Source organism: Choloepus didactylus, chromosome 7 (assembly GCF_015220235.1).
Source record: "Choloepus didactylus isolate mChoDid1 chromosome 7, mChoDid1.pri, whole genome shotgun sequence".
NCBI classification, from domain to species: domain Eukaryota; kingdom Metazoa; phylum Chordata; class Mammalia; order Pilosa; family Megalonychidae; genus Choloepus; species Choloepus didactylus.
Window position 1 is genome coordinate 104,769,116 of NC_051313.1, and position 27,977 is coordinate 104,797,092.

The 27,977-nt window shown below is 41.7% G+C and overlaps 1 protein-coding gene across 6 annotated transcripts in view; it reads left to right on the forward strand.

The window, feature by feature from the left end:
• ADGRF5 (adhesion G protein-coupled receptor F5) overlaps positions 1-27,977 on the forward strand; it is a 96,193-nt gene that overhangs the window by 17,444 nt on the left and 50,772 nt on the right. For 2 of the 6 annotated variants that reach the window (XM_037842618.1, XM_037842620.1), the window contains exons 1-2: positions 14,376-14,802; positions 27,079-27,204. In XM_037842618.1, coding sequence (XP_037698546.1) covers positions 27,103-27,204 — 102 coding nt within the window. In that variant the 5' untranslated portion in view covers positions 14,376-14,802; positions 27,079-27,102. Of the gene's footprint in view, positions 1-14,370; positions 14,803-27,078; positions 27,205-27,977 lie in introns of those variants that run through there. The other 4 variants (XM_037842622.1, XM_037842623.1, XM_037842621.1 and 1 more) reach the window with 3 other exon arrangements.

Below are 27,977 nucleotides of genomic sequence, written 5' to 3' on the forward strand. Positions count from 1 at the left end.
AGGTATTAAACATAGAACTATACTTAATATTGTTCCTATTAGTACACGTGAATACTACTCCCCAGGCAGGCACTTGATGGATGAGGTGAGTCTGGCACTTGCTCAGGGATGATACGGGGGCATTTCTAATTTACAATACTAAGTGACCCGAGGGCCAGAGGTCATAGGAGTGCCATGTTTAGTGAAAGCCCAGCAGGTCCAAATAAAGAGTCACGGACAGAGGAATAGCCTAAGTACACCAACACACACACTGTTGTGTAACCCGCAAAGGTCAGATCCCAGTGGCCCTAAACAAAATGGAAAATTGAGCAACATTTGAGGAATTCAGGAAAAGACTAAAAACATACGTGAGTTTTCCTTCTTTTCATGCTTCAGGGCCCAGGAGGCCTGGACTAATCATGTAATTATTGATATGTGGGTGTTTTGTGTACTATGCATCAGTTACAAACATAGGTTAGCAGTTCTGAGAAACAGATCCTGTGAATAGTGGGCAATGACATTAGGAAAGGTCTAGAACTTGATACCTGCCCCCCCTCATTGTGCCGAGATGGGCCACAGGAGCACTGGAGGGCTGGGCAACTTCCATCGAGCAAGGTGACAGTTTGCACAATGCCAGGCCATTTTGAGAAGCAGTAACAGCCACTGTGAATGCCTTTCCCTCAAATCTTTTACCCCATCTATTCCTGAAAAAGTTCACAAAGCACAGGCTAAAACACAGGACATCTCACCTTAGATTTTACGAAGCCCATCTCCAGGTCAACCAGAAGGTCGGTCACTCTCTTAGGTTGGGCATTATGGTATGAAATAGACCAAAGCAATGAATGAAGAAGGTGCCAAAGTACTGGCATATCCATTACAAGTAACGGCATGGCTTAGATCTGGGGAGACAGGGAATTCAATAAATTTGCAGAGGAGCCACCTGAAGGTAACAACTAATACTTTTCCTCAATATCTAAGCAAGCAAGCTGTATTGAGCAAGCTAGGTTTTTGAGTAATATGTGCAATATCTGGAAATAACTGCCCTTATTTTTTCCTTAAAATACATCACTAAAATAACATAAAAAGTGGTGTTCTTTTTCTAACAAGATCTTGCTAACTATCAAATATTTAGTTTACCCAAAACTCAGTCATGAGCTCTCTTATTTTTTAGCATTCCACATCTCTATCCTTTTAAAAAGGCACATTCTTCCTTTTCCCCAAGGCATTGAACTTCAGAAATTTTGATTTATTTTCATTTGTGCTTCATTTTCCATTCTCACCACTGCTGCTTTCAATTCGGTACTTTTCACCAAGTTGATCTTCTTGTGTCTGAATTTCAGAGCCATTGTCGTCCTTCTTACACGCAGACGTTGGCCAGTCTTTTTCTGGTTTCTTTCAGAAGGAAGCATTGTCATTGTGCCTGGCATATTTATGTATTCTTGAAAGGGAAATTTTTAAAGAGTACATCATTTCTCAAAAGAATTGAGAGTAGTGTTAATTTGGGGAAATAAAGTAAGAGCAGCAAAAGCAGTGACTCTGGAGGGAGACGGACATGTATTTGGGGAAGGAGGGTAAATTTACCACAGGGAAGGCCTTCTCTGATAGACCAGAAGGTGATTCTAACTTTGTAATGTCACTCAAATATTGTGGGTCCCAGAAGTTTACTGAGCATCTGTTATGTGCCAGGGTTTCTAGCTTTCTTAGAAATTACTTTCACTCTTTGGCTAAGATAGTGGAGTTCCTTCCTGTACTCCTGTCTTAGTTTTTCAGGGCTGCCCTACCAAAGTACTACAAACTAGGTGACTAAAACAACAAAAAATGTATTGCCTCACAGTTCTGGAGGCTAGAAGTCTGCGGTCAAGGTATTGGCAGGGCCGTGCTCCTTCTGATACCCTTAGGGGAGAATTCTTCCTTGCCTTTTCTAGCTTCTGGTATTTGCTGGCAATCCTTGGTGTTCCTTGGCTTATAGCTGCAATATTCCAATCTCTGCTTCCATCTTCACACCTCCTTTCTCGTCTCCATCTTCACATGCCATTCTCCCCCTGTGTTCAAATTTCCTCTTCTTATAAAGGATGCCTGTCATTTTGGAAAACAGACCATCTGAATCCAGTTTGGCCTCATCTTAACTAGTCACATCTTCAAAAGCCCTGTTTCCTAATAAGGCCACTGTTTTAGTGTCCTCAGCTTCTCAGGAGAATGCCAGGCAATGGGTCAGCTTAAACAATGGGAATTTGTGGTGCATGGTTTTTATGCTAGGAGAAGTCTGTGTCAAGGCATCATCAAGGAGATGCTATTTCCCAAAGACTGGTGTTCTGAGGCTGGCTGCTAGTGGTCCTTGGTCCTGGGTTCCTCTGTCACGTGGGAATGCACGTGGCAGCCTCTCCTGGCCTCTCCCTTCCCTTCCAGGTTCTGTTGATGTTCACCTTCTGGCTGCTCCCTCTGTGGCTTTCTCTCTGTGTGACTGAATTTCATTCTGGTTATAAAGGTCTCCACTCATAAGATTAAGACCCATTCTGGCTGAGTTGGGCCACATCTTAACTGAAGTTAAGATGTCATCAAATGTCCTATTCATAATGGGTTCACACCCATAGGAATGGGCTAGGTTTAAGACATGTTTTTCTGGGGTACATACAGCTCCAAACCATCACAGTCACATTTCATGACCTGGCATTAGGACTTGAACATATGTTTTTGAGGGACACGATTCAACACATAACAACTCCTATATCTCTATTAACAAGCAGGGGATGAGGTGGGGGGTGCAGGGTGCATTACTGTGCATAGGAAACCTCATGTGGGTATGTCAGCAACCAAAACCAATGCTTTGACTTTGCTTTCGAAAGTGTCAGAGTATATATCTAAGAATATAAGTATCCAAGTATATACACCAAGAGTATATCCTAGCCAGGTGAAAAACAGATGTGAGGAAAAACCAAATCTTCCCCTCAATCCATGTATTATTTAAAAAGTATTAATTGTATACCTATTGTGGTATACTATGTTCCTTTTGCATAATAGTTGGTATTTGTCACTTCAAAATTAGTCATTTTTTATAAAACTGTCACCTCTTGAGTATTCAATTTCCTTCTTTCTTAAATGCATCTCTAACCTGAGGTTCATGCACCCTACATAGATCAAATTCAAGGCATCTGTGAACTTGGGGAACTAATACACATCTATTTTCACTAACCTCTACTTGAGATTGTGTTTCCGTCAATAAGGAATATAGGTAACAAACCACAGAAGTATCAGTAGTACCTGTGACTTTGTCAGCAATAGAAATCCCAGACATTTTATATCACATTACTGTGTTTCAGATTCTCATAATTTACTTTATGCTGATCAGTACTTCAAACTGTGATAGTTATTAAATGTACCTCACTAAATCTTTTAATTTAATAGATTAATAAAGAAGTAAATGTATTATTAAATCCCATTGTTCTAATATTTTGATAACTATATTTCAATATAATTATTTTCCTTTGTAATCTTATGTATTTTATTTTATGTTTTTAAAAATATTGTTTGGAGGAGTCCATTGGCCTCACCAGCCAAAAGGGTCCAAGTACAATTCCTTTTTAAACTGTTTTAGTAATTCTTTCAGCATGGATCAGTGAGATACCACCTCTTTCAGTCTTTATATGTCTAAAAATATCTTTATGTTGCCCTCATTCATGATTGGTCTTTCATTTGCGGAGCCAGATGAGGTCATCCGGGCAGAACGAACAGAGTTAAAAGAACAATTGGACCCAGGGCCAGGTCTGGGGCACTCCCACTTGTAGAGATCAGGCATAGGAGGAAAGGCCACCAAAGACACTGAGGCGAAGAGGCAGGTGGAGTGGGAGGAACAACAGGAGAGTGGGCATCACAGAAGCCACAGATGGAGCTTCAAGAAGGAGGGAGTGGCCAAGTACAACAAACAGTGCTACAGGTACACCAAATGGTGCTGCAGGGTCAAGGAAGATAGAACAGCAAAGGGACCACTGGACATTCCACACGCAGGCCAGGCTGGCCATCGCAAGAGCAGCTTCTATGCAGCACCAGGGGAGGAAGGTTGATTTGACTGATTTGGGGTCCAGAGGCACAGGTGAGGAAGTGGAGACAAAATCTACCTGATCAGTTTTTTGGGGAAGATTGGCTAAGAAGGGGAGCAGAAAAATGTTGCCATAGATGGGGAGAGAAAGACAGTGTGTCAAAGGAAGGTTTTTTTTTTCCTTCATTTTTATTGAGATTGTTCAGATACCATACAATTATCCAAAGATCCAAAGTGTACAATCACTTGCCCCTGGGTACCCTCATACAGCTGTGCATCCATCACACTTAATTTTTGTTCAATTTTTAGAAACTTTTCATTACTCCAGACAAGAAATAAAGTGAAAGATGAAAAAAGAAAAAAAGAAAAGGAAACTCTAATCCTCCCCTATCCCTAACCAACCCCCATCAATTGTTGACTCGTAGTATTGGTATAGCACATTTGTTACTGTTTAGGAAAAAAATGTTGAAATACTACTAACTGTAGTATATAGTGTGTAATAGCTATATAGTTCTTCCCTATATGCCCCTCTATTATTAACTTCTAATTGTATTGTCATACATTTGTTCTGGTTCATGGAAGCGATGTCTAGTATTTGTACAGTTGATCATGGACATTGCCCACCATAGGATTCAGTTTTATACATTCCCATCTTTTGACCTCCAACTTTCCTTCTGGTGACATATATGACTCTGAGCTTCCCCTTTCCACCTCACTCACACACCGTTCAGCGCTGTTAGTTATTCTCACATCTTGCTACCAACGCCCCTGTTCATTTCCAAACATTTAAGTTCATCCTAATTGAACATTCTGCTCATAATAAGCAACCACTCCCCATTCTTAAGCCTCGTCCTATATCTTGGTACCTTATATTTCATGTCTATGAGTTTGCATATTATAATTAGTTCCTATCAGTGAGACCCTGCAATAATTGTCCTTATGTGTCTGGCTTATTTCACTTAGTATATTGCCCTCGAGGTTTTGTCATCAACCCAATTTTTTTTAATATGGTTTTGTTCACTCACCATACATTCCATCCCAAGTAAATAATCGATGGTTCTCTGCATGGTCATACATTTATGTGTTCACCACCTTCACCACTATCTATATAAGGGCATCTGCATTTCTTCCACAAGGCAGGAGGGAGAGGCAAAGAAGGTAGAGAGGCAAAAGAAAGAGGGAAAAAAAATGACAGCTAGGAAGCAGCAAAAGGAAAAATAACCTTAAATCAAAGTAGAATAAAGAATCAGACAATACCACCAATGTCAAGTGTCTAACATGCCCCCCATCCCCCCCTCTTATCTGCATTCACCTTGGTATATCACCTTTGTTACATTAAAGGAAGCATAATACAATGATTCTATTAGTTACAGTCTCTAGTTTATGCTGATTGCATCCCTCCCCCAATGCCTCCCCATTTTTAACACCTTGCAAGGTTGACATTTGCTTGTTCTCCCCCGTAAAAGAGCATATTTGTACATTTTATCACAATTGTTGAATACTCTAGATTTCACCCAGTTACACAGTCCCAGTCTTTATCTTTCCTCCTTTCTTGTGGTGTCTCACATGCTCCCCACCTTCCTCTCTCAACCGTATTCATAGTTACCTTTGTTCAGTATACTTACATTGTTGTGCTACCATCTCCCAAAATTGTGTTCCAAACCATGCACTCCTGTCTTCTACCACCCTGTAGTGCTCCCTTTAGTATTTGCTGTAGGGCAGGTAAAGGAAGGTTTTTTAGTTTTTGTTTTTGTTTTTGTTGTTTGTGTGTGTGTGCGCACGTGGAGGAGAAAAGAAATTTATTTTCGTTCTTGCAAGAGCGGGCGCACAACCAAAAGAAAATGGAATGGTCAGCATGCCGAACAGAGGAAAAGCAGCACAATTTATCTCCTAAGTCTAACATGCAGGTGCCTCCCCTGTGTCCCTGTTGGCTGGGTACTCCAGAGGTTACAGTTCATCTGAGAGAGCTGACTAACCTGTCTTTGATTATAACCAAAGGAATATTTTTAAAGGGAGATTCTGAAGCATGTTGTGTACTGATAGGAATGATCCAGAGGTGGGGGGTGAGAAGGGATGGGACTCAGAGCCCAGTGGAGGAAGGGGAAGGCCATCAGGACGGGCAGGGACATGTTCCTCTCCAACTGGAGGGAAGGCCAAAAAAAGGTAGTACAGGTGCAAGAAGGCTGTGAGTTTGGGAAAATGAGTGTTCCCATTCAATTGATTTTGTTTTCTCCATAAGGCAAAACAATAAAGTGTGAAATGGTCATTTTGAGGAGTTAAAAGCCAACATGAAAAATAGGATTGCCAGGTTGTGTGACTGTAGCAATGCCACCAATAATTAGCAGGACGATTCCAGTGCATAAAATGCATGCCTGCTCTCAGGCTCTCTGAAATACCACCTCTCCCCTCTGTATTTTTTCCCATGTTTCAGCTTCCCTGCCCTCCTGTTTGCTCCACTCTCTTCCATATTAAAACTTCTTTAATTGCTGACTTAGATAAACTAATTCACACTAATATGAAAATCATTGAAAACGGACAAAATGTCAACCTCACAAGGGTATAGGAGTCAGAGTAGAGGCTGTTCCTTCCCATAAAGCAATTTGTCTCTAAATGAGTAACTTTAGGAATTTAGGGTCAGGTGGACATAAATTTTCCTGTTGCCTCTCAAATCCTGTCACGGAGGTGGCAGCTTATACTCCTGATGTCACCTGTCATAGCTTAGACCACCGTGTGCCGTCCACTGCACCGTTTCCATTAAGCTGTATCCTAATATGTTGGAAAGACTCACTTGACATTGTTTTCATAAAGGAATATAAGCACTGGAAAAAAAAACAGGCAATTTAAAGAGTTTCATTTCTGACTAACTTGAAATCCTGAACCAGGCATCATAAAGAAAAGACTACAAGTTTATTACTGTCTCTTTCTCTACCCAGAAATCACTGCTCCATCTTAGACATTAGGTATAGGGAAGACCCCTTTAACTGTCGAATTGTCCCAATTTAGAGGTTAAAGGGAAAAATAGCTTACTAGTCTTCCTTGGGAAGGAATTGTCTGTATTTAGGAAAATACCTCGATAAGCGCTTAGATAACACTTGAGACCTGGAGAACCCTGAGAAGACAGTAGAGGCTCTTCTGCACGAGGAGTGGAATATGTTTGTTGACCCCATAGAGGGAGGCACTGATGGGAGAAGAGTGGAGAGGAGGTGGAGGGAAGAAAGGGGAGAGGGGCCTACAGGCTGGCCCTAGAGGTGGTGGGGGTCTGAGGCACCACTCAACAGTGGGCAGCCAAAGCACACTAATAAAATTGTGATGATCACTGGTGCAATCTCAGCTTGTTATGTTTTCTGGAATGTAAACTTGTCTTTGGTCACCCCACTCACCGCCCCCCTCCCCCCAAATCTTCAGTAAATTCTGTCATGTCCACATTTGCTGTGTGTAGAATGATTTGGGTGGAATTCAAAGAAGAGGCTGGAGCAACTCAGACACAACATATATGGAAAGTGGGAGCCCTATGGGTTGAGCAGGCCATGAGGATATAAACAACTCCCGGAATTCACAGATATCCTGAGGAGGGCTTTGAACCTCCACAGCCTTGGGTAGGTAGATTCCTGAGAGACAGGGGGCCACATCCAAGATTTGGGTTAGACTTGGTTCTGAAACCCAGTCTGACCTGGTAAGTTCTGTCCCCTTGCTTGTTCCAGCAGCAATCATCCCATTTCCAGCACTTCAACAGTTATAGTCTAACTGAAGTGCTATAGCCCCAAATACTGTCAAGGGAAGGAAAAACTGCCATGCAGTAGGATGAGAGCTTAATCCTTTCTGGCCTGGATAGGTACAACATGAAGAAAATTCTGGAGGAAACATTACTTGTTGACTTGTTGATGACTAGCATTTGTTTATGGGTGTTGTCTGAGAAGGAAGTTGCAGGCCTTTATCTCTTATTATGATGCTGTTCTGAGAATTCTATTGAAACTGGAACTATGGTAAGGGGAAGCATTCGGGAGTTGTTGATGAAAGAGAGCCTGCTTAACTGGCACTGGCCTGCTTCCAGGGAATTCTGCTGCTATCTTGTATGTTTAATAAATAGAGAGGGGATAAATGTTGACTGATACTTGTTCTCTTCAGTACTGACAGGTATAACAGGATCTTGCCTCTGTGTATCACTAAACTACCTAGAACTGTTGTTTCTCCTTCCACGGAAATTGGGGGTAATGTTAAGAGAACTACTTGCATAGACAGAAGATCTAAATTTTAATTCTGGCTCTGACTGTAATAGGTATTATGACCTTGGTTAAGTCTCTCACCTTCTCTTCCACATAAGTAGTTGGAATGAATGATCTCCAGGGGCCCCCTCTTTCCTCTAACATTCTTTGATTCTGATTTTTATTCCGGTATGGATGACTCTTCAGCTCACATCATCTTGTGGTTGTAGCACTATGGCTATTCAGTAATTCTCTTGGAAAAGACTCAGGATATTGTGTCTGTAGTCAGAGGCAAAAGTGTGGGAATCTTTATGTTGGGGTCAGGGGAGATGCTGAGACCCTGAAAACTATTAAGAGCAATGGACTTTGACAGGAGGTGCTCTCATGAGGAGAGGGCTTTGCAAGCCCAAAGCAAGCTCTGCCAGATACTTGCAGAGCACTCTCACCATTACCTGCAGATGCAGAGACCTAAAATAACAGGGTAGAGGTTAGAAGAGGAGTGAGCACCAGTGTTCACTGTCAAAAGGACATGTGCACTTTAGAGGAAATGCAGTTTCCTTCTAAATAGAGTCCCTCCCAGTTCGAGACAAGAAAGACTTCCCATCTTCTCAGACATCCTGTTCTTCCCCATGACCCTGGGGGGAAACGACAGGAGGAGGAGTCAGTGACAAACATGGTCCATCAATAGCTCTGACAACACTTGCGTCACAGCTGAGCAATGTGGGTGATAAATGCCATGCAGTGAGCTTCCAGTATGCATTTCCTGCTACATAGATGGCAGGGCCACCTGTAAGAACTGATGGTGGAACCTGAAGACTGGGAAGCAACACAAGGCCACTGGTGGTTAACACTCCCCAGGAAAAGGTCACAAGGGTCAGGAGGGGCCTGGTGGTGACACCTCTATGGAGCTGTGACTCAAATCTACCTCCACTTCCCTCATACACTGTCTCTCCTTCTTCCAGGAAAAGGCAGGGAAGGTAGCGCTGGAAGTAGAGCCCCAAACAGGGTTCCATTTGGAGTGTGTTTTGGATTTCTGACCAAAGCTAGGCCATCAGTGAAAGCCATGAGAGGGATAAGAGGGAGGTGGGATGGGATTGTCAACTGCATCCAGTCGATTCAAAAGATGGAAGCTTTAGAATCATCCATAGTAAATAGCATAAGTATCCGAAAGATGTGTATACAAAGAAGGAGCTATTATGCCTGCCTGTCATGCTGGAATGGGTTCAGTAACAGCAAGTGCAAATAAAACCAGAGAGTCTGCAGCCAAGCACAGATATGACCAATCACAGTTAGTAGAGACTCTGCCAAAATATACACTCAAAAGATAAGAATAAGACCATTTGTATATTATAAAACTGCCGAATAATTTGTCAGTTCCTTCCTTGCATAAGGACAGGCAGTGCCAGAAGAGAATTTTCCTGGCCTTGGTATAAAACTACCAAAAGAAAGCTGACCGTGGGTCACACTGGGTCAAAAGGGTTACTGACATCTGATGTAGATTAAAAAACACAGAGTTTACCCTGCCAGGACGTGGAGGGGGAGTGTTTTGCAGGTTGAGCCATCACATACTTTCGTGTGGCAATGTCTGCCCCAGGGCTGTGGTATTAATACGATGGCCTGTGTGTTACACTTTCAATACTCTTCTCCAGTAGCAGACTATGGAAATGATTGTAGAAGGTAGAGTGCATTAAGGCTCTTCCAGGTTAGCATCAATTCACCAGTCATGTGTTCAACAGATATTTATTGCACATCCATTATATGCTAAATGCCACTCTGGGTGCTGAGGACACAGTGGGCAAATCAGTCAGACAAGCAGCTGTGCCATCAGGGAGCTGACCGTGTGAAGGGATGGAAGGCAGAGCCAGCCAGTAAATAAAATAAATAAATAGAGCACATTAGTGGTGGTAAGGGATATGGAAAAAATTAAGCAAGGAAAGGGGTTTGGGAAGACCGAGATGTTCAATATGACGGTGAACAAACTAAGAAAGCAATGTTAGGGCAAAGGTGTGGATGAAGTGAAGGAGTGAGTCATGAGGGTATCTGGGCAAAGAACCTTCCAGGCAGGGAGAATGGCAAGTGTTAAGACTCGGAGATGGAAGCAACCTCGTGTTCAAGGAGGCCAGTGAGACTGGAGCAATGAGAGTAAGGGGGAGAGAAGAAGAAGAATCCAGGCAGGGAATGGTGGGGGGCAGGGTGTGGATGAGGAGACCTTATAGACCTTTCAAAGGACTTGGGTTTTGACTGAATGAAATGGGGACCACTGGAGGTTTTTGAGCCCAAGTGGACATGACAGAAATTATGATTTTTAATGATCACTCTAGCTGCAGTCTTGAGAACACTGTGTAAGGGGCAAGAGTAGAAGCATGAGGAACAATAGAGGCAATCAGAATAATCCAGTTGAGAGACAATGATGATGTGGATGAGAATGATAGCAGTGGAAGGGATAAGAAATAGCCAGATTCAGCATGTGTTTTGAAGCTGGAGCTAATAGGATTTGATAACAAATTATATATAAAATATGAAAGAGAGGGCGCAAGGCCAATTCTTAGGGTTTTTACCTAGGTAACCTGAAAGGATGGAAATACCCTTTTCAAAGGGGGAGACTGTTGGAATAGTTAATTTGGGAGGGAAGCTTGGGAGTTAGTTTTGGACCTGCTAAATTTGAGATCCTATTGAATGTCCAGGTGGAGATGACAAGTAGGCAGTTGGATATATGCATCAAGAGTTCAGGTGAAAGGTCTGTAATGGAGATATAAATTTGAAAGTCATCAGCACAAAGATTTAAACCATGGAACTCGTGGAGATTTCCTGAGGAATGAGTGTTGATACAGAGTAAGGAGTTTCAAGACTGAGCCGTGGGGCACCCCAATGGTAAGAGAAGGAACCAGCAACAGAAACTAAAATGGAACAATTTAGTTTTGCATGCTTTTGTTGATCGTTTACTATATGCCAGCACTATACTAGGAGCTAGACAGAGAACAAATAAGAACACTCCCTGCCCTTAAGGTACTTACAATTCAGAGGAGAAGTCAATGCATTAAACTGACAATTTAAATGCAGCGTGGTAAGTGTAAAAAGACACCTACCTGGCGGGGAGAAGGAAACACTTGGTCCATGCTTGGAGGGTTAAGAGGGTCCTTAAAGGAAATAACTGAAAGGGAGACTAAAAACCACTTAGGTGTGGAAGAGGGGAGAGCATTAAGAGTGAAAAACATGGAGCATGCCGGGAAATGCACATGGATTTGGTACTAACATTTCTGCTGAGGAAAGTAAGAGCTCTAAGGAGATTATACCCTGAAGTCATAAGAAACATCTGGAAACTACCACAAATAGAGATAATAAACCTGGTGAATTAGTTACTCTGGCTACACATTTGCAGCCTGGTTGAAGAAGTTTGCTTTCAACATGCCGCCAACTCCAACACTTTAGAATTCAGGAGAAGGGCTTTTGTCACAGCCAAATCTGGCTGCAGCTGCAACCAGGCAAGGTCTCCCTGTCACCAGTTAATTCTGGGTTGCAGCCGAGACCATATGGTGGTTCCATTTTTCTATTTGTCTTTGTTTTCATTGTAAAGTAAGTGCAGCAAGTACAGAGTGTTCCTAGCAACAAACAGGGGACTGGGGGCGAGAGGAATTGATCCTGGGGGAAGGAAAGGGACAGACAGCTTGACACACCCCGTTCCATGTCAGAGAGCCAGCTGCGCCTAACAACCCAAACCCAAGCAGGAAAATAGGCAGTTTTAAAAGATGCATTTACCCATGAACTCACCGGGACAGTGGGAAGCTTCTTAAGGCAAATTGTAGCCAACTCAGATTCCTACACATTGTTAATGTTTTTGTAGATAACAAGCTCTGCATGCTTCCCTTTCTCCTGGAGTGGGATAACTGCCTGCCAACATTTCTTCCACATTTACTTCCGCCTTGCAGTTAATGTCCAAAGCCATCAGCCTGCAAAGTTCTTTTTGAGTCTTTACCACCACGTTAATGTCCAATTTCCTCCAAGTTTCTTCGTTTCTCCCCAACACAGTCAGCATCATTCGTCTACATTTACACGGTACACTCACATTGTCCCCAAAGGAACCAAATCTCAAAATAGAGATCTGATGTATTTTGGAGGTAACTTCAATGTCCCCATTGGTGCTGAGCCTAGAGCAAAGCTAGCAGAAAGACAGTGCAAATTCATACATGCAACTATTATTACAATAAAAATCCCTTTACTGAAAAATAACCAGAGCCAACACTTACACAGAGCTTACTGTATGCCAGGCACTGTTCTAAGCATTTTCACACGTATCAGCTCATTTTATCTTCACAACAATCTTGGGAGATAGGTACTATTATAACCCAAATTTTACCAGTGAGGAAACTGAGGCACAGAAAGTTAAATCACCTGTCAAGGTCTCACAGAGTTAGCAGTTGGAAATCTGGAGTCCATACTCTTAACCCCCAGACTATTCTGGGTTTTTAAGAACCGGGTGCTTTTCAATTAATTATATTTAATAGTAGAGACTTTTGTTGTAAGAAAAGAAACTGTATAAGAAAGTAATTTGGATTATTTTAGAATATGATTTGCGCTATTTGGCTTTGTGCATATGTTTTAGTATTCTTCCTGATTTTCTTATGCCAAGAGTAGCATTTACTTTTATATAAAATCAGAAGACTTATATTTCATAATATTTCATCACTGCAGTGGCTTTTAGCTGCATATGTCAAAAAACCCAATTAGAACTGTGTTAAACAATACAGACCTTTATTATGCCACTACCAGGAAACCAGAGGTAATGTGCCTCCAAAATTGGTCACATGTCAACCAATATCTGGCGAAGGAAATGAGATCTCTCTGCTTTAAACCAATCACAGTTTACCCCAAGCTCTAGGGAGGCTGCCCTGAGCCCACGGCCTTGGAGAGGTGAACTCCACAGTCAGACCTGGACTAGCAGCAAAGAGGAAACGGGGGAATGATCATTTCAGTGTCTCCCAATGATGGCCAAGAGTGGGCTGAAGAATACAACTGAAAATCAGTACCCAGAAGTAAAATGCTAATATTCTGAATGTTACCTTCTTTTACCAAAATATTTGGCTTCTGTCTTAAGTGTGAATACTGTTGGTGCCTGGCCAAGGGCCATAGCCATGGCCAGAAGGAAGGGTGGGCTAAAGAGAAGGGGAGCCAGGCTGGAGCAGGGAAAGGGGATGAGCTTAGACACATCAGAGCCCAGGTCTCAGGGTAATAGCTCACAGCTATCCATATCCAATAGCTCTTCCCGTGTGCCAGGCTTTTCACTTGCACCTGTAAGAATGACAATATTATTATCCCACTTCCACAAATGATAAACACTGAGTCTCAGTGAGGTTAAGTAATGTGTACAAAACAAGGCCACGTAAGTACACACAGGTGGGACTAGGATTTGAATCCCTAGAGTCTGATCCTGGCATCCTTGCTTTGCCCTTAGGAGGGTTTCTCCAAGTGCAGTCTTGGGACTACCTGCCTGCAGCTCACCTGGAGCACTTATTGAAATTGCAGATTCCAGGGCTCCAGGTCAAGCCTCATTCATCAAACCTTCTGTGGGTTGGGTTCCAGCATAGACAACTGAACTGCATTTCCCACACTGAAGTTTAAGAACTGTTGGACTATTACTTCCCTGCTGTATTCTGACCTTGGGCGAGTCACTCTTTCTACTTAGGCTTCAGTTTACTCACTTGTAAAATGAAGATGGTAGGGTCACTTCCAGCTCAAAACTCAGTGATTATAATTCGTCTTTAAACTCAACAAGCTGATGTTAGCCTGAATCTGGCCCCTTTCCATGGATTTCCTTATCTGTAAATATCAGTGTTATTGAGATGATATTTTAAGGGTTGCAGAATTTATAGTTTGATGCACAAATATTCATAGAGTTTCCCTGGAAACCTTGGAGAACTAGACATCCCCCCTAATGTGGCATATTTGAAATGCAGCCCATCTTAAAGCCCAGGACCAGGACTAAATGACTTTTTTAGGTCCTCTTACCCTCTTGTTTTTCTTGGATTCTCTGACTTCTTGGCACTGCCAGAGACAAGGCTCATCAACAATTTTAATTTTCCCTCCACTCTGAAATCACGATCCAATTTAACGGACATCTTTCAAAGAGTCAAACCACGTCCCATACCATTCGTTAGCTCTAACCCATTTTTTCACCGTTCTGGTTTCATTTTTCTGATTTTGTCTTCGGAAAAAGGAAAGCAAGAACCAGGGGCATTGGCCAAACAAGTCTGTCTACTCGGTGGAGAGCTTTCCAGATAAGAAGGATCTGAAGGACTTCCCCTGGGCGTGAGGGAAATTGCACACGCCATCCGGCGAAGGGGACCAGGAAATCACTTCTTGTTTTTCAAACAGCAGCCAGGCTCTCTGGGATGGCTTTGTGAGGCTCGGAGAGCCACAGCTGAAGGAGGCACGGGTGGGGCTGCCGGTCCTGCCTCAGCCCTCGCAATGAGAGTTACCAGGTGTGAGGCCTTGGAGGAGGCCGTGGAGCAAATGGCCCCATAGTGGAAACCGGGGAGCTTTCAGGCATCTGGTCAGAGCAGGAGCCGGCTTGGGGACGACGGTGCTGGACAGGTAACAGGCATTTCTCCTACTGTTCTCTGTCTCCTTTTGTAGCAAGATCTCAAGGGAACCTGAGCCCCTTTGTCATTCCTTTTAAGACGTTTTCCAGTTATGATCCCCTTTGCCTGATTTTCTTTTATGTAGCTGGCATTTATGTTGGGAGCTTAAAAGATGTTCAATCAAAAACATTGTGCAGCCTGTTGGGCAAGTTGGTGGGACCATGTTTAGGAAGACTGAACATCAGGCAACTATCTAAGATTCTTTGAGGGTTTTCTCTGTAATAAAGGAAACAATTTTTTAAAATGAATTCTCTCCTACCTGAGGCAGGAAATACCATGAAGTCTGGAACATGCGTAAACTAATACGCCGTTGCCGCTGTGTAGAGCGTTTCTATGGCCAGGCAGCCATGCTGCGGTTGTGCTGAGGAAGGGGGAGGCTATAGCCATAGCCAGAGGGGCATCCCGGGCTTTCTCAGGCTCTTCTGGGGCGAGGGTGATCATGGAAATGTAAAACGTGAGCTGCAACCTCCCACCCATGGCTGAAGGGAAAAGGGTTTGTCAGTAGTGCTGGGAAAGAGCAGTAAAAGTGCAGGGGCTTAAGAGCTGGGCAGGCTTTCTTTGAGCATTCTAGGAGGGAGGGAAAGATCCGAGATGCATGGTTTGCTTAAACCATGTTTTCTTATATTTTGTAAAAGGCCTGGCCATGCCACTTCACTGCAGCTCAGCTTTCCCTTTCATTGAGGGCTATTTTTTATTTGCCTTTTAGTTTTGAATTACACAAAGAATGCATGAAGTTATTCTTGTTTAAAAGGTTATCAAACCCCATACCTCCCAGGTTATCAAGCCCCATACCTCCCAGTACACCAACTCCTCTCCCTCCCAAAGATTATCCTGTCAGTAGTTTGCTGTGCACATCACCAGTTAAAAGACTTATTTTCTATTCTTCTCAGCTTCTAGGACAAGACTGGCACATAGAAGCACAATAAATTCTCATTTTCAGATTCATGTATTGATCCTTAGCAATACCTTCTTCTAGTGGAAGAATAAAATGATACATGGGGGTGTTAATCATCCTTTTAATGCTTCAAGAAGTCTGAAATAATTTTGCCCGTTTTTACTGTTATTATGTTTGGGTTTGGTTTGTCTGTGGCAGTTAATGATATTAATGATTTAACAGATTAAACTTTAGATTTGCCAACTAGTGGTTTGGGCTTTTCCTTCAAGGTCCATGGAAGATAGCTTTGTTCTGGAAATGAAAGGAAATGAAAAAAATAAAAGGAGAGGAAATTAGATAGACAGAAAGACAGGCAGACAGAGAGAGAGAGATGATAGATAGAATGATTGACTTTGGGATTATGGATATGGTTGAAAATGATTCCATTTTATTTAGTGGATAATCGATATGTACAAAAGATTGACTTGTTTGCAATGTCACTTTAAGTCTTCTGTAAAAATCGTGGCCTTTTCTTTTCCTGCCGTACATTGGTAGGAGACATGAATAAGAAAAATATCGGCAAGGTGACATGGCTCATGGAGAAAGGGTTTGGAAAGAAGTTACAAATAAGCAACATCATCCCCAAGAGTACTTACACAGCACTTTCAGTTCCTATTTGGCATTTTCTTGCCCCTTTCCAGGGTTCCTTTACCCCCAATAGAGGGCCACTTGACCCTGCCAATTTTGAATATTCTGTAGTGCTTTCTGGTCTACCAACCCTGTTAAATTCACCTGCCTTGGTTATTATTTGTTTACTCAACAACAAATAATCCTTTTAGGGCAGAGAGATGAGAAGAAAACCAAACCATCATTTTTCCAGCCCCATTCTTACTCAGTAATGTGTGGATATAAATCGCGTGGAGCAGAGAATTAATGTAATTGGCCAGATTCTGTTATCTGCATGGTAGAAAACTCATAGTAATAGACCTGCTGTCTATTAGTACTACCCTAGGAGTTTAACAAAAAGAAAACGATGTCCAGACCCTGCCCCTGCTCAATTAAATCAGAAATCTGGGGAAGGGTCCTGGCGTAGTATTTTTAAAGCTCTGAAGTGATTCTATGATACACCTGGGGTTGATAACCATTGAGTCTTGGCCATTAGAGCTGAAGTGGCTGAATTGCTGAAGCAATACCTGTTCATGAAGCCAAGAAGTTGGAGCCAGAAATGCCGGCAGGTGTGAGCACCACTTATTGGAATTCTGTCTGCTGTTGTTTATCAGAGGAACAGACTTATCTGCATGTGAGAATGAAAAGGAGTTTTCTGGCTCCCCTGACAGCGGCAGTGCCTGTCGAGTTTAAATTGGAACAACCCGACTGACCTCATTGCAGATACATTAGCTCCCTGCTACTTGTTGGATTTTATAAAATCAGATTAAATGTTCTAGGTAAACAGGATGCAGTCTTCTAGTGCCAGATGATTATGGAGGTCATACATTTTACTCAACGTCACCTTTAACACATTGTGTTCCGATCTTAAGAAAAAGGAAAAAATGAAATAACAATTGTCATTTGCATGACCTGCCACTTTCTAGACTGATTTAATTATGGATCAGCAATAAGTCAGGCTGTTTATTAAATCATAAAATGTGCCCCTTGAGACTATTTTTCCACATTCTAGCATTGCTCATTGGTGTAATATTTGTTTGCTTTATAAGGAACACTAGGAGGGGTTTTGGTAATTATCTCTTTTTCCCCAGTGCCTGCAAGTTTCTGCACAGATTAAGATGCTCTAGGAAGGCTTGTTGAGTTAAATATCTGCATGGGCTGTTGCACACTGTGAATTCAAGAGTTATTTATCAGCTCTGTATTTCAGTCCACACCGTATGCCTCTGGTCTTGATGGCTAAAATAACTGGAATCTTGCCTATTTCCCAAAAGATACACAAGAAAAGTGAAAACTTTAAAATCACAGGTTAGTGTAGAGAAATAGGAAAATTCATTCATTGACAGTAGGAATGTAAAATGGTGCAGCCACTGTGGAAGACAGCTTGACAGTTCCTCAGAAAGTTAAGTATAAAATTACCACATGACCCAGCAATCCCACTTTTAAGTATATACCCAAAAGAACTGAAAGCAGGGACTCGGACAGGTGTTTGCTCATCAATGTTCATAGCAGCATTGTTCACAATTGCCAAAAAAATGGAAGCAACCTAAGTGACCATCAACCGATGAATGGACAAAAGATGGTATAAACACAAAATGGAATATTATTCAGCTGCAAAAATGAATGAATTTCTGATACATGAGACAACATGGATGAACCTTGAAGACATCAGGTTGAGGTGAAATAAGCCAGACACAAAAGGACAAATATTCTGTGATCTCACTGATACAAAATCATTAGAATAAGCAAATTCATTGAGTCAGAATCTAGAATATAGGTTACCAGGGGTTGGGATCAGGGTAGGGAATAGGGAATTAAGGCTTAAAATATACAAAGTTTCTATTTAGGATGACAGAAAAGTTTGGATAATGGATAGTGGTAATGGTAGCTCAACATTGTGAACATAATTAACAGAACTGAATTAATATCTGAATGTGGCTAAAAGGGGAAATTATAGATTGTGTATATGTTACTAGAATATGTTTAAAAAAATCCATGAAATTACACAACACAGTGAACCCTAAGTGAAACCATGGGCTATAGTAAATAGTACAATATAAAAATGTGCTTTCATCAAATGTAACAAATGTATCACACCACTGTGAAGTGTTAATAATAGGGTGGTATATGGGAACCGTGTATTTTATGCACGATTTTTCTGTGAACCCACAGCTTCTCTAATTTAAAAAAAAAGTTAAGAGTTCAGATTTTGACAGCAGACTTGGCTATCTACCTGCTGTGTGACCTTGAGAATGAGTTACTTGATATATTGAAGCCTCAGTTTCATCATCTATAAAACAGAGATAATGATAGTTCTCACAATATAGGATTGTAAGGATCAAATAAGGTAATATGTGCATAGTACTTAGCCTTATGCCTGGCACATAGTAAGTACTCGATAAATGATAGCAACAGTTGTGATCACTTACTAGGTGAATTAGTCAGAGCTGAAATAATGAGTAACTCTCAGAAATGAGGAACAGACCATTTCAGTGTCCAACAATAGTATGAGAAAAAGCTGAGAGGTAGCAATACAGTCATCCAATATTTATTGCTAATATCTATGACATATTTGCAAAAGAAGGTACAATAAAAATTTGTGAGTGAGTCAGTCTGTTCTGTATCCAAGGGTTACAGAATACAAATTTGGCAGAACTGTGTTGACATTAGATCATGGCGATCTTGACTGCCACATGGATTAGTTCAAATGCCTCTGGGCATTTGAGAATGTTTAAGGTACTGGGAAATGGTATGGTAACAATCTGTGAAATATGGTGTCCTGGGCAAATCAAATAGCAGCTGGTGCGTTTCATTGTTGAACAGGGAAGAAAGAAGGGAAAGGACTCATTCAGGAGATTACTGCAACCATCCAGATGTGAGAAGATAATGTCCAAACCAAGGTAGAGGAAAGAAAAAGCTATGAGAGTATCAACAATGGAATCGTTAACACAAATTAGTGACTGGTCGAATCGCTGCTCCCACTGCTGTCCTTACATCTGTGTCCGAGAATACCTGTGGGTTTTGTAGCCTGGTCAACTGGGGAATGGAGCCAGCAGCTGGGAAATCTGGGAGGAGATGGGAAAGGAAACAGCAGCTGGAGAGAAGACAAGCTCAGTTTTAGATGAGCTTATAGGGAAATGAAAGTTTAAGAGAAGTGAAGTAATTGGGCAAGGATAGCAGTACCCAATCTCAGAAAGATGTAGTGGAAGAGAGCTGTGCAAGGAGGAAAAGCAGAGGGCTAAAACGGCCCCGCCAATTATTAAAATGTTGGAATACTTTTAATCCGTGTGGTCAATAACTGCTGCCTCGAACCCCCTGTATGATCCAATTGTCCCCCCTCCTTCCACTCTGCCTCTGCCCCAGCCTCAGCCACCCAGCCCCTTCCCTTGGACTCTCCCACAGACCTCCCCACTATTCAGCAAAGAAATGGTTAAAGCTGGCCCAGCAGAAGGTCACTAGGTCTCTGCTCTAGTACAGTCCAGAGAGAGGTTTTGATCAGCCAATTATTATCATTTAAATACCCCAGTATTAGTTTGAATCTCACTAACGAGTGGTAGAATGATAGAACTAAAGGGCTCGCACCCAAGCCCCAGCTCTCTGATGCTCAGCACTGCAGCCAACCACAGGGCTGTTGGAATATACCCCTGGCATTGTTTTGCCAGGATCAGGGAAATCCCTCCACCTTGTACATTAAGGTAGCAAGATGGACCAGATAAGAGCAGAGTTAGGAACTTGATGTTTTCATACAGATGGTAATCTCTTGCTTAAAGGTTAAAATCGTCCAGTGATTTACAACATGGAAAGAAGAATAAAAGGTTATCAAGTCTGTGCACATGTGCAGTGTGTTTTGGAAACCCCGACTCCATTGTGTACAAACAAATGTTCCTCTGTAATCTGATGGTCCTGAACCACCCTGACACAATGCTTCTGCCGGACCTCATTTCAAGGCAAAGGAAAAAATTTTTCAAGGCAGTTCTTTAATTGGTATTGTGTTTCATTTTTTATTTAAGTAAATATTTAGCTTATACTTCTGCATGTGCAAGAGATGAATCATCTAATTAAATAAGGTCAGCAAAGATAAGGCTTATCACCTCTGAAGCTGAGAATACAGATTTCTGAAAGCTGGCTCTTAAAGTTACATCTGAGGGTTTTAAACTATATTTCTGCAAGTCAGTGGTTGGGGATTTATCCTCTTATCCTTACTGCAGCCCTATGCATTCTTCATGGAGAGGAGTAAAGATTAATAATCACATATTTGCAGTGATAGTCCTCCTGAAATTTGATACTTCCATCCATCATTACCACCATTAAGTAGTGTTTCTAGTAGTAGAAGGGTATATGTGCACATCTATTTTCAGTTTCTCACCTAGTCTCTATTTTGACCAGAAATACATGTTTATAAAATAGTTGCCTAAGCATAGAGTCTGGATCCCAGGATATGGGGGTGGGAAGGTGTCAGGAGATACGCCCACGGCTTCTTTTGAAAGGTACAGCAACTTGTCTAGTTAACCAGACATGGACCAAAGTTTAGTGAAAGGTCATGGCTTCCTTTGATAAAACAGGGTGAAATCCAATGAATTTAAAAAGAAAGCTATGCATATCAGAGCACCTACTGTGATACTGTGTGGCATGCTCAGCTAAGCCATTTATATATTATGGGAAGATTGAATTATTTGGTCTCCAAACTCAGCTGGGCCTTCAACCCTGCCTAGACTTCCTAGCATGTTTCCTTGGTCAGTTTGATCTGTGTCTCTCTGGAGTGACAGCTTTAGGAGCTCTCCTCTGTCCTCCAAGCTCTAGCCTACTCTGTTCTTACTTCACTCTCAGGGATGAACTTGCCTTGAAATTCAGAAAAAAAGAAGTCTTTAGATGGGAGCTGTCCCAACATCCCACCATGTGGCTGCACCCATCCCCTACTTCTGCCCTTTTCCTATGCAGGAGCTGTCACTTCTATCTTAGACCAAGTTCCCATCCTCCTACCATCTCAGGAAACTTAAACTATCAACCAGTAACTACTAACCTTAAGATAGCGATAAGCTTTACTACATCTTCAGCCTCCTTTCCTCTGCAGGACTATCCTATTTACTTGTCAACGTTTTCAAGTCCTTGTCATTAAAAAAAAAAAAAAAAAAAGCTCTCCCTTGATCCCACATCCCTTCCATCCTTATTCTCTCTTTCCTCTGCTTCACAGCCGAACTTCTTGAGTTTCATATACTTAGCATCTCCAAGTCCTCACCTCCCATACACTTTAAAATTTTCCTCATGGCCTCCTTAGAAGGACACTCACCCTAATCCAGTCTGGCCTCATCTTAACTTGGTTACATCTGCAAAGACCCTGTTTCCAAATAAGGTCACATTCACTGGTACCAGGGCTTTGGACCTCAAAATATCTTTTGGACACAATTCAATCCACCACAGACTGGAATCCATTGCAATGGTGCATGTGATGGGCAGTGGACTGGATAGTAAATCAGGAGTGGGTAAGATAAATAAAAGGGATAGTTTACAGATAGGCTCACAAGCCTAAGCAAGTTTGCATTTAAGTTGAAATAATTGTGAGGAATTTTAGACTCATAGAATAGTAATCAAAGCTTCAGAGACCCCCTCCTGTACCCCAATTTTGAAATCATTGAGTGCAGGCAAATCCCTGACTTTGCTGATAAGAAAACTGAGGATCAGAGAGGTGAAGTGGTTTGCCCCAGGTCACACAGCTAGTTAGTGGCAAAAGTGAGGCTAGAACTCAGGTTTCCAGTTGTCCGGTCTGGTATTCATACAGAAAGTTTTCCACTTATTTTTGTTGGTATCCCAACAAAAAGTTCTCTTGGCTTAAATGGTACCTTATTTTTACCCCCAAGTGAAACACACTGATTGGTATATAACTTTGATACTAGCCCAGACTAGCAGTGTGGCCTTGGTGAGTTACTCATCCTTCTAAGCTTTCATTTCCATATCTGGAAAGTAGGGATAATTTGCAGACAATAATCATTACCTATAATCCTATCATAAATGACTCACCTGACACTAGCACAATATTATTATCTAGAATTTTAGGGATTGTTGGTTGTCCTATCGAATCCCGACTGACTCAGATACTAACTGCTTTGGGGGCACTCAAAACTTGCTGGGCCTTATTTATCTCATCTTAAAAACTGGGGGATTAAACTAGAGAGGAACTCTAACTTGTGTTCCAATTCTGACTGTGTTTATTTTTACACACATGCTCTATTCAGATGCCCTGCAAATCCTTCTTTTTTTAAATTTCTGTAAAAAGATACACCCAGAATAAACACTCAGTAGATACTGAACAGCAGACCAGGGGACCACACACACCTGTTTGCAATGATAAAAGTAAAAAGAAGTGGCATTTTAATTGACCTTCAGCTCCCACCAGGGTCTTTTGTGCTCTGTACTTTGTAGACACGATCTCTAATGTTAACAACAAGGAAACAGGCGGCTACTAGGATCCTTATTATTCAAACCAGGAAACTGAGGCTCAGTGGGGTTAAGTGTCTTGCCCATAGTTAATAAGTGGTAGAGCTGGAATTAGAAAGCTAGCAAGACTGTTTTTACTTCAAAGCCTGTGCTCTTTCCACTGCATTCTATCAAGGGAAAGCAGGAATCACCTTGAGCCCTAATGCCATCAAATTCATTCTCCCTCCTACTGTGGGTGTAACTAATGCCATTGAGTGGTCCACTTGAAAGTGGTTAAAATGGGAGATTTTGAGTTGCATATATCTTACTACAATAGAAAGCTTTTAAAAATTAATGGACAATTAAAATTGCTTGAGATTGTCAGAAAAATATTCATTTTCCCTCCAATTCAGAATTGAAATAGCCCTGACTTCTTTGGTGACACTCAGAATATGAAAGAACATTTCCTCCTTGTTGGTCTCCAGGGTGCCGGTGAGAACAGTGTCTTCCCCCGCCCCATGGCTAAGCCTACATCACTGTGCTTGGGCAAGTTGTCCAAGGGAGCTTCCTGGCACAGCTACAGGGACTTGTTGAATATCACCTTTGGGAGCTGTTTTCTTCTTTTGAAATGAGAGACAACTCCTGCTTCTGCTGTTCTCCTTTGCCTGAACTTCTCTTTTCTTTCCCCATTCTTCACAATCTGGCCAGAAACTCTTTCTCTTGTTAAACCTCACCCGGTCACTCCAAAGCTCAGCCAACTCCCCCCTGTCTTCAACTCCAGCCGCGCTTGTCATCTGTACGCTGCAGCTCAGCTTGGAGACAGGCCAACTGGGCTCATCTAGGTGGCCTGGGCAAGTCGTTTAACCTCTCAGACCGTTAAGTTTCTCTTCTGTGAATTGGGATTAAAATACCTACCTCATAGCACTATTAAGTGAAGTAACATATTTTTGCACTTAGCACTGTGTCTGGTATATAGTGGGAATTTAGTGAATAGTATCTGTTAATTTTGTGTTTTTCTTTAATTCAATGTTTCTTTTATTGCATGTTTCATGGGCTCTCTAGTGGAAAGTGGGGTTCTAGGGGAAAGTGGGGTTAAGGACCCCAGAAAGACAGGACAGAGATGCTATGAAGAGCTTTCTGGGAAGAAATCATTTCCAGAAAGAATCCCACTATTGCCCTATGTGGAGGAAACTTGGGTTCACAATTTGATGATGATGACGACACTGGGTTATCAGACCACGCAGAGGTGGCCATGTTGTGAGCCCGCTTTGAACTTTGCCAGGCAACACAGGCCTACTTACTCTCACCCCAAGACACCCCCAAGCCTCCCCACAAAGAAGTCTGAGCAGGTCAAGGGTGATGAGGGTTTTGAGAGTTGTTGCTCTTAAGCTCTGGTTGTTTCTACAATTTGGGAGAAGAGTTTCCTGTTGTGTTTCAGGTCAGTTTTACAATGTCAATTCCTGGTGCACAGTTCCTCTGCAAAAGAATGACATTGTTGACTGATTCAAGGAACACAGCCTCTTCATCCTCAAAATGCCATGCTGCTGAGAATCCCAACTGCCCCCTCCTGGCATATGATGTCAGGGTGTGCTTTATTTTCCTCTCCCTCCACTCAACTTGACAGACAGGAAAATAGAGTCAGAGCAGACAAAGAAGTTACGCAGTGCCACAGGGTTAGTAATGAGGATTAGGTCATCTTTCCCAGCTCTTTCCAAGATACAGATGGTTCATTCAGGTTGGTGAGCTTTAGTCAAGAGTGTCCAAGATTTTCATTTTCAAAGGGAAAGAAGTTAGGAATGGCATCAGGTAACTTTCTTTCTCTCTCTGCATCTGTTTCTCTCTGTTTCTTGGACTTTGTCTGTCTGCCTTTTATTCCAGGAATTTTAGAATAAATATGAACTTCTAGGGGATTTACAATTAAAGGGGTCCTATCGAATACACATTGTCTTAAATGTGAGATACTGACCCATGCTTGCAACTGGATGAATATGGATTCTTTTGACCCATTAGCTCCACTGGCTCCCTCAACTGGCTGTGAGCTGTAGGGCTGATGCAAGTTTACCAATGTAGATAAGAAAAGTTTGTCTTCGGGTTTCCCCCCAAATGTAGCAATGACCTCAAATTCTGGGCTGATGTTCAGCTGACACCACTGTTCCAATTGGTCAGGCCTTTGCCATGCTGGTTGTCAAATACTTTGAATATTATCTTTTCCCCACATTGGTGACATTCTTCTTTCTTCCAAGTGGAGAACCCCTTGCCCTTGTACTTGACTGTACGTAGCTGTATGTTGTTCCTGCACGTCCAGCACTCACCCCACTCCATAGTAGGATCCTCCCCACATCTCATCTCTATTTCTATTGACTTGACATTTTGTTGTCACTAAATGAGTCAACAGAAATATGAATGTTAATTTAATTAAGAAGGACAGTCCCTGGGCAATAAAAAGGGGGAACAGTGACCTATACTAAAGGACAAGACATGACTAATTGGGGGCATTATAGTTCTTGCTGACTCTGACAAGAAAGGATGCACTGCCAACAATTGGGAAATGGTTGAAAGATATGGAGTCACTCCCTCCAGTACTTATGTTCTTCCCTAAGTTGACGCTCATTATGCAGTTACTGAGTCCCATCCCCTTGATTGACCACCTCAATACAGAACCAACTAGTATAGTATGTTCAGTTGGGGCCTAAAAAGAGTAAGTTGTCTCCTAAACACCCGATTCATCCCAGGAGTAGTTGCTATCACTAGGCTAAAGGAGCCCTGTCCAGTGCCCACAAAGCCTTACTCCCTTTCAACAAGAAAGGGAACACTTCCAGTAGAGAACTAAGCAATGAGTTGCTTTGATTTCCCTATAGCAGACACATCTGGTCACAAATATCTATTCCTGTAAATTAAATTGCAAGGCATTGTCCAAAACCATTGCATTGCAGAATTTTAAAAATGTGTTTTGTTTGCCAAATTTGCAAATTGGGTCAGTTTTGCAGGGCCCTGAGTTTCCCTCTTTTCTAGTAGAGAGGGGGAAAAGGAGGCAGCCTGCAGCTGGTGGTTGAAACACAATTCTGCCTGGCATGTACATCTTCACTATCATCAGCGTGTTGTTCCAGCCACCATTCCCTGGCTCTCCCTCCAGTGCCTCGGCCAAGTCCTGCCCTTCCTGGTGGTTGCCTCTGGATTCCACTGCTGATCAGAGGGAAGATCATTGCAGCCTGTGTTTGTGGAGCTCTTCAAGTTTCTTAAAAGTTTTTCATGTATAAAATCTCACTGAAGACTCAGAAAACTACGAGAGATTTAAGCAGGTGTAATTGTTCCCATATTGCAGATAGGAAAACTTGGATTCTGAGAAGATAAGTGACTTATTCAAGAAAGCACAGTTTGTTTGTAATAATCCTGGATCATAGCCCATGCCTTCGATCTCTTAGTCTAGGGCTCTTTTTCACAACAACGAACAGGCATGGAAAAGCCAGTTTGAAAGGAGTCTACATCGAGTAGCTTGTCCTGGTCCTGGGGTGGAGTTTATTCCCTGTGATACTCTGTTTTGTAAATGCAACAATGATGAATTTGCCACAAAAACCTTTGTTTCCATAACCAATGTTATAAAGACATAGCTATCCAAAATCAACACATGAGATGGGATATATAATGATACTAATATTCTATATTATATACTATAATATGATAAAGGAGTATATAGAAAAACATATTTTTATGATTTACTTCAGGAGTTTTCTTCCTAATGGGTCATAGCACATTAATATGGGTAATGAAATCATTTTTTGATGGATTGCTACCAGTGTTGAAAGAAAAGAAATAGGATAAAAGAGGATAGGACAGAATTGAGAGTATCAGAGTGCATTGTATGTAGTAAAGGTAAGTTTTGTTCTCTGCGTTCTTTTGCTCATGTCTGTATACACTGGGTCACAAGTCAAATTTCTTACTGAGTAGTCTTTTCCTTTTTCTTGCTTTCCCTTTCTCTCCTCTTTCTCTCTTTCTTTCTCTCTCTCCTTCTCCATGTATACGGAAAATCTACTCAAACTTCCACTACCTTTGCCCTATTTCCAGTACCATCTTCACCCCCATCCCCAACCCCTCATATGATCATTTCCTCACCCAAAGGTCTTGGGCAGAATTTGAACTCTAAATTTGATTCCTTGACACTCCTTCCTTTTCCTTTTCTGTTGCAAGGTCCTTGCATAGCACTGCCTTTAAGACAGGGCTTGCTAGTTCTTTCCTTGCTTAATAAATAAATTGTATCTTTAAACCATTTTGTTTCCATTTCAGGCAAAACAGCTCAAGCTTGAAAAAATGAAGTCCCCACAGAGAACCACTCTGTGCTTCGTGTTTATTGTGATTTATTCTTCCCAATCTACACTGAACTTGAATTTAGAGCCTATTGTTCACCCTTTGGTGAGTAAATCCATGTTTGCTATACTTTTCCCTGTCACATGTCTCTGATTTTCTGGGAATGTCACAGATAGAAAATACTTTAAAAAAAGAAAAAAAGCAACTTTTCTAAGGCCTTTAAGGAAATGTTGCAAATTGAGGGGTGAATGAACAAAAATGGCTATTACTGGGCTACAATTTACCATAGTTTGAAATCAAAAGGCCATCAATCAAAGGGACCATAAGGGAGAACCCCATCTTTCCCCCTGCAACTAAATTGCAGCCTTTAGGTTGAAGCTCCCACTTTGTGAAATTGACAGCAACAATGGCAATAAAACAGATTTTGAGCATTTCAAAGAACATATATACTCAAAGGATTCACTTTAACTTGGGCATCAGGCTAGAATACACTTCAAAAGACATTAATCTTATTGTTTCGTCAATTGTAACAAAGGTACCACACTAATTCAAAGTGTGATTAGGGAAAATTGTGTGGATGGGTGGGGAGGGGGTGTCTATGGGAGCTTTTTATTTTGCATGTTTTTTCTGTAAACCTACAACTTCTCTAATAAAGACTTTTTAAAAGCACCCAATAAAAAGATATTATCTGTGCATGTGTCAAAACAACACAGGTTGATATAGCTGAAGGGACCATAGGTATCACCAAGACTTTTGCTGAAAATTATCCCAGGTCATTTTGTCCTTGGGAAGTCAATGGGAGTTCAGCTGAACTAAAGGGGGTGATAAGCACCTGTTGGTTAAATCAACTACATAATCATGTGATAATCATGTTATTC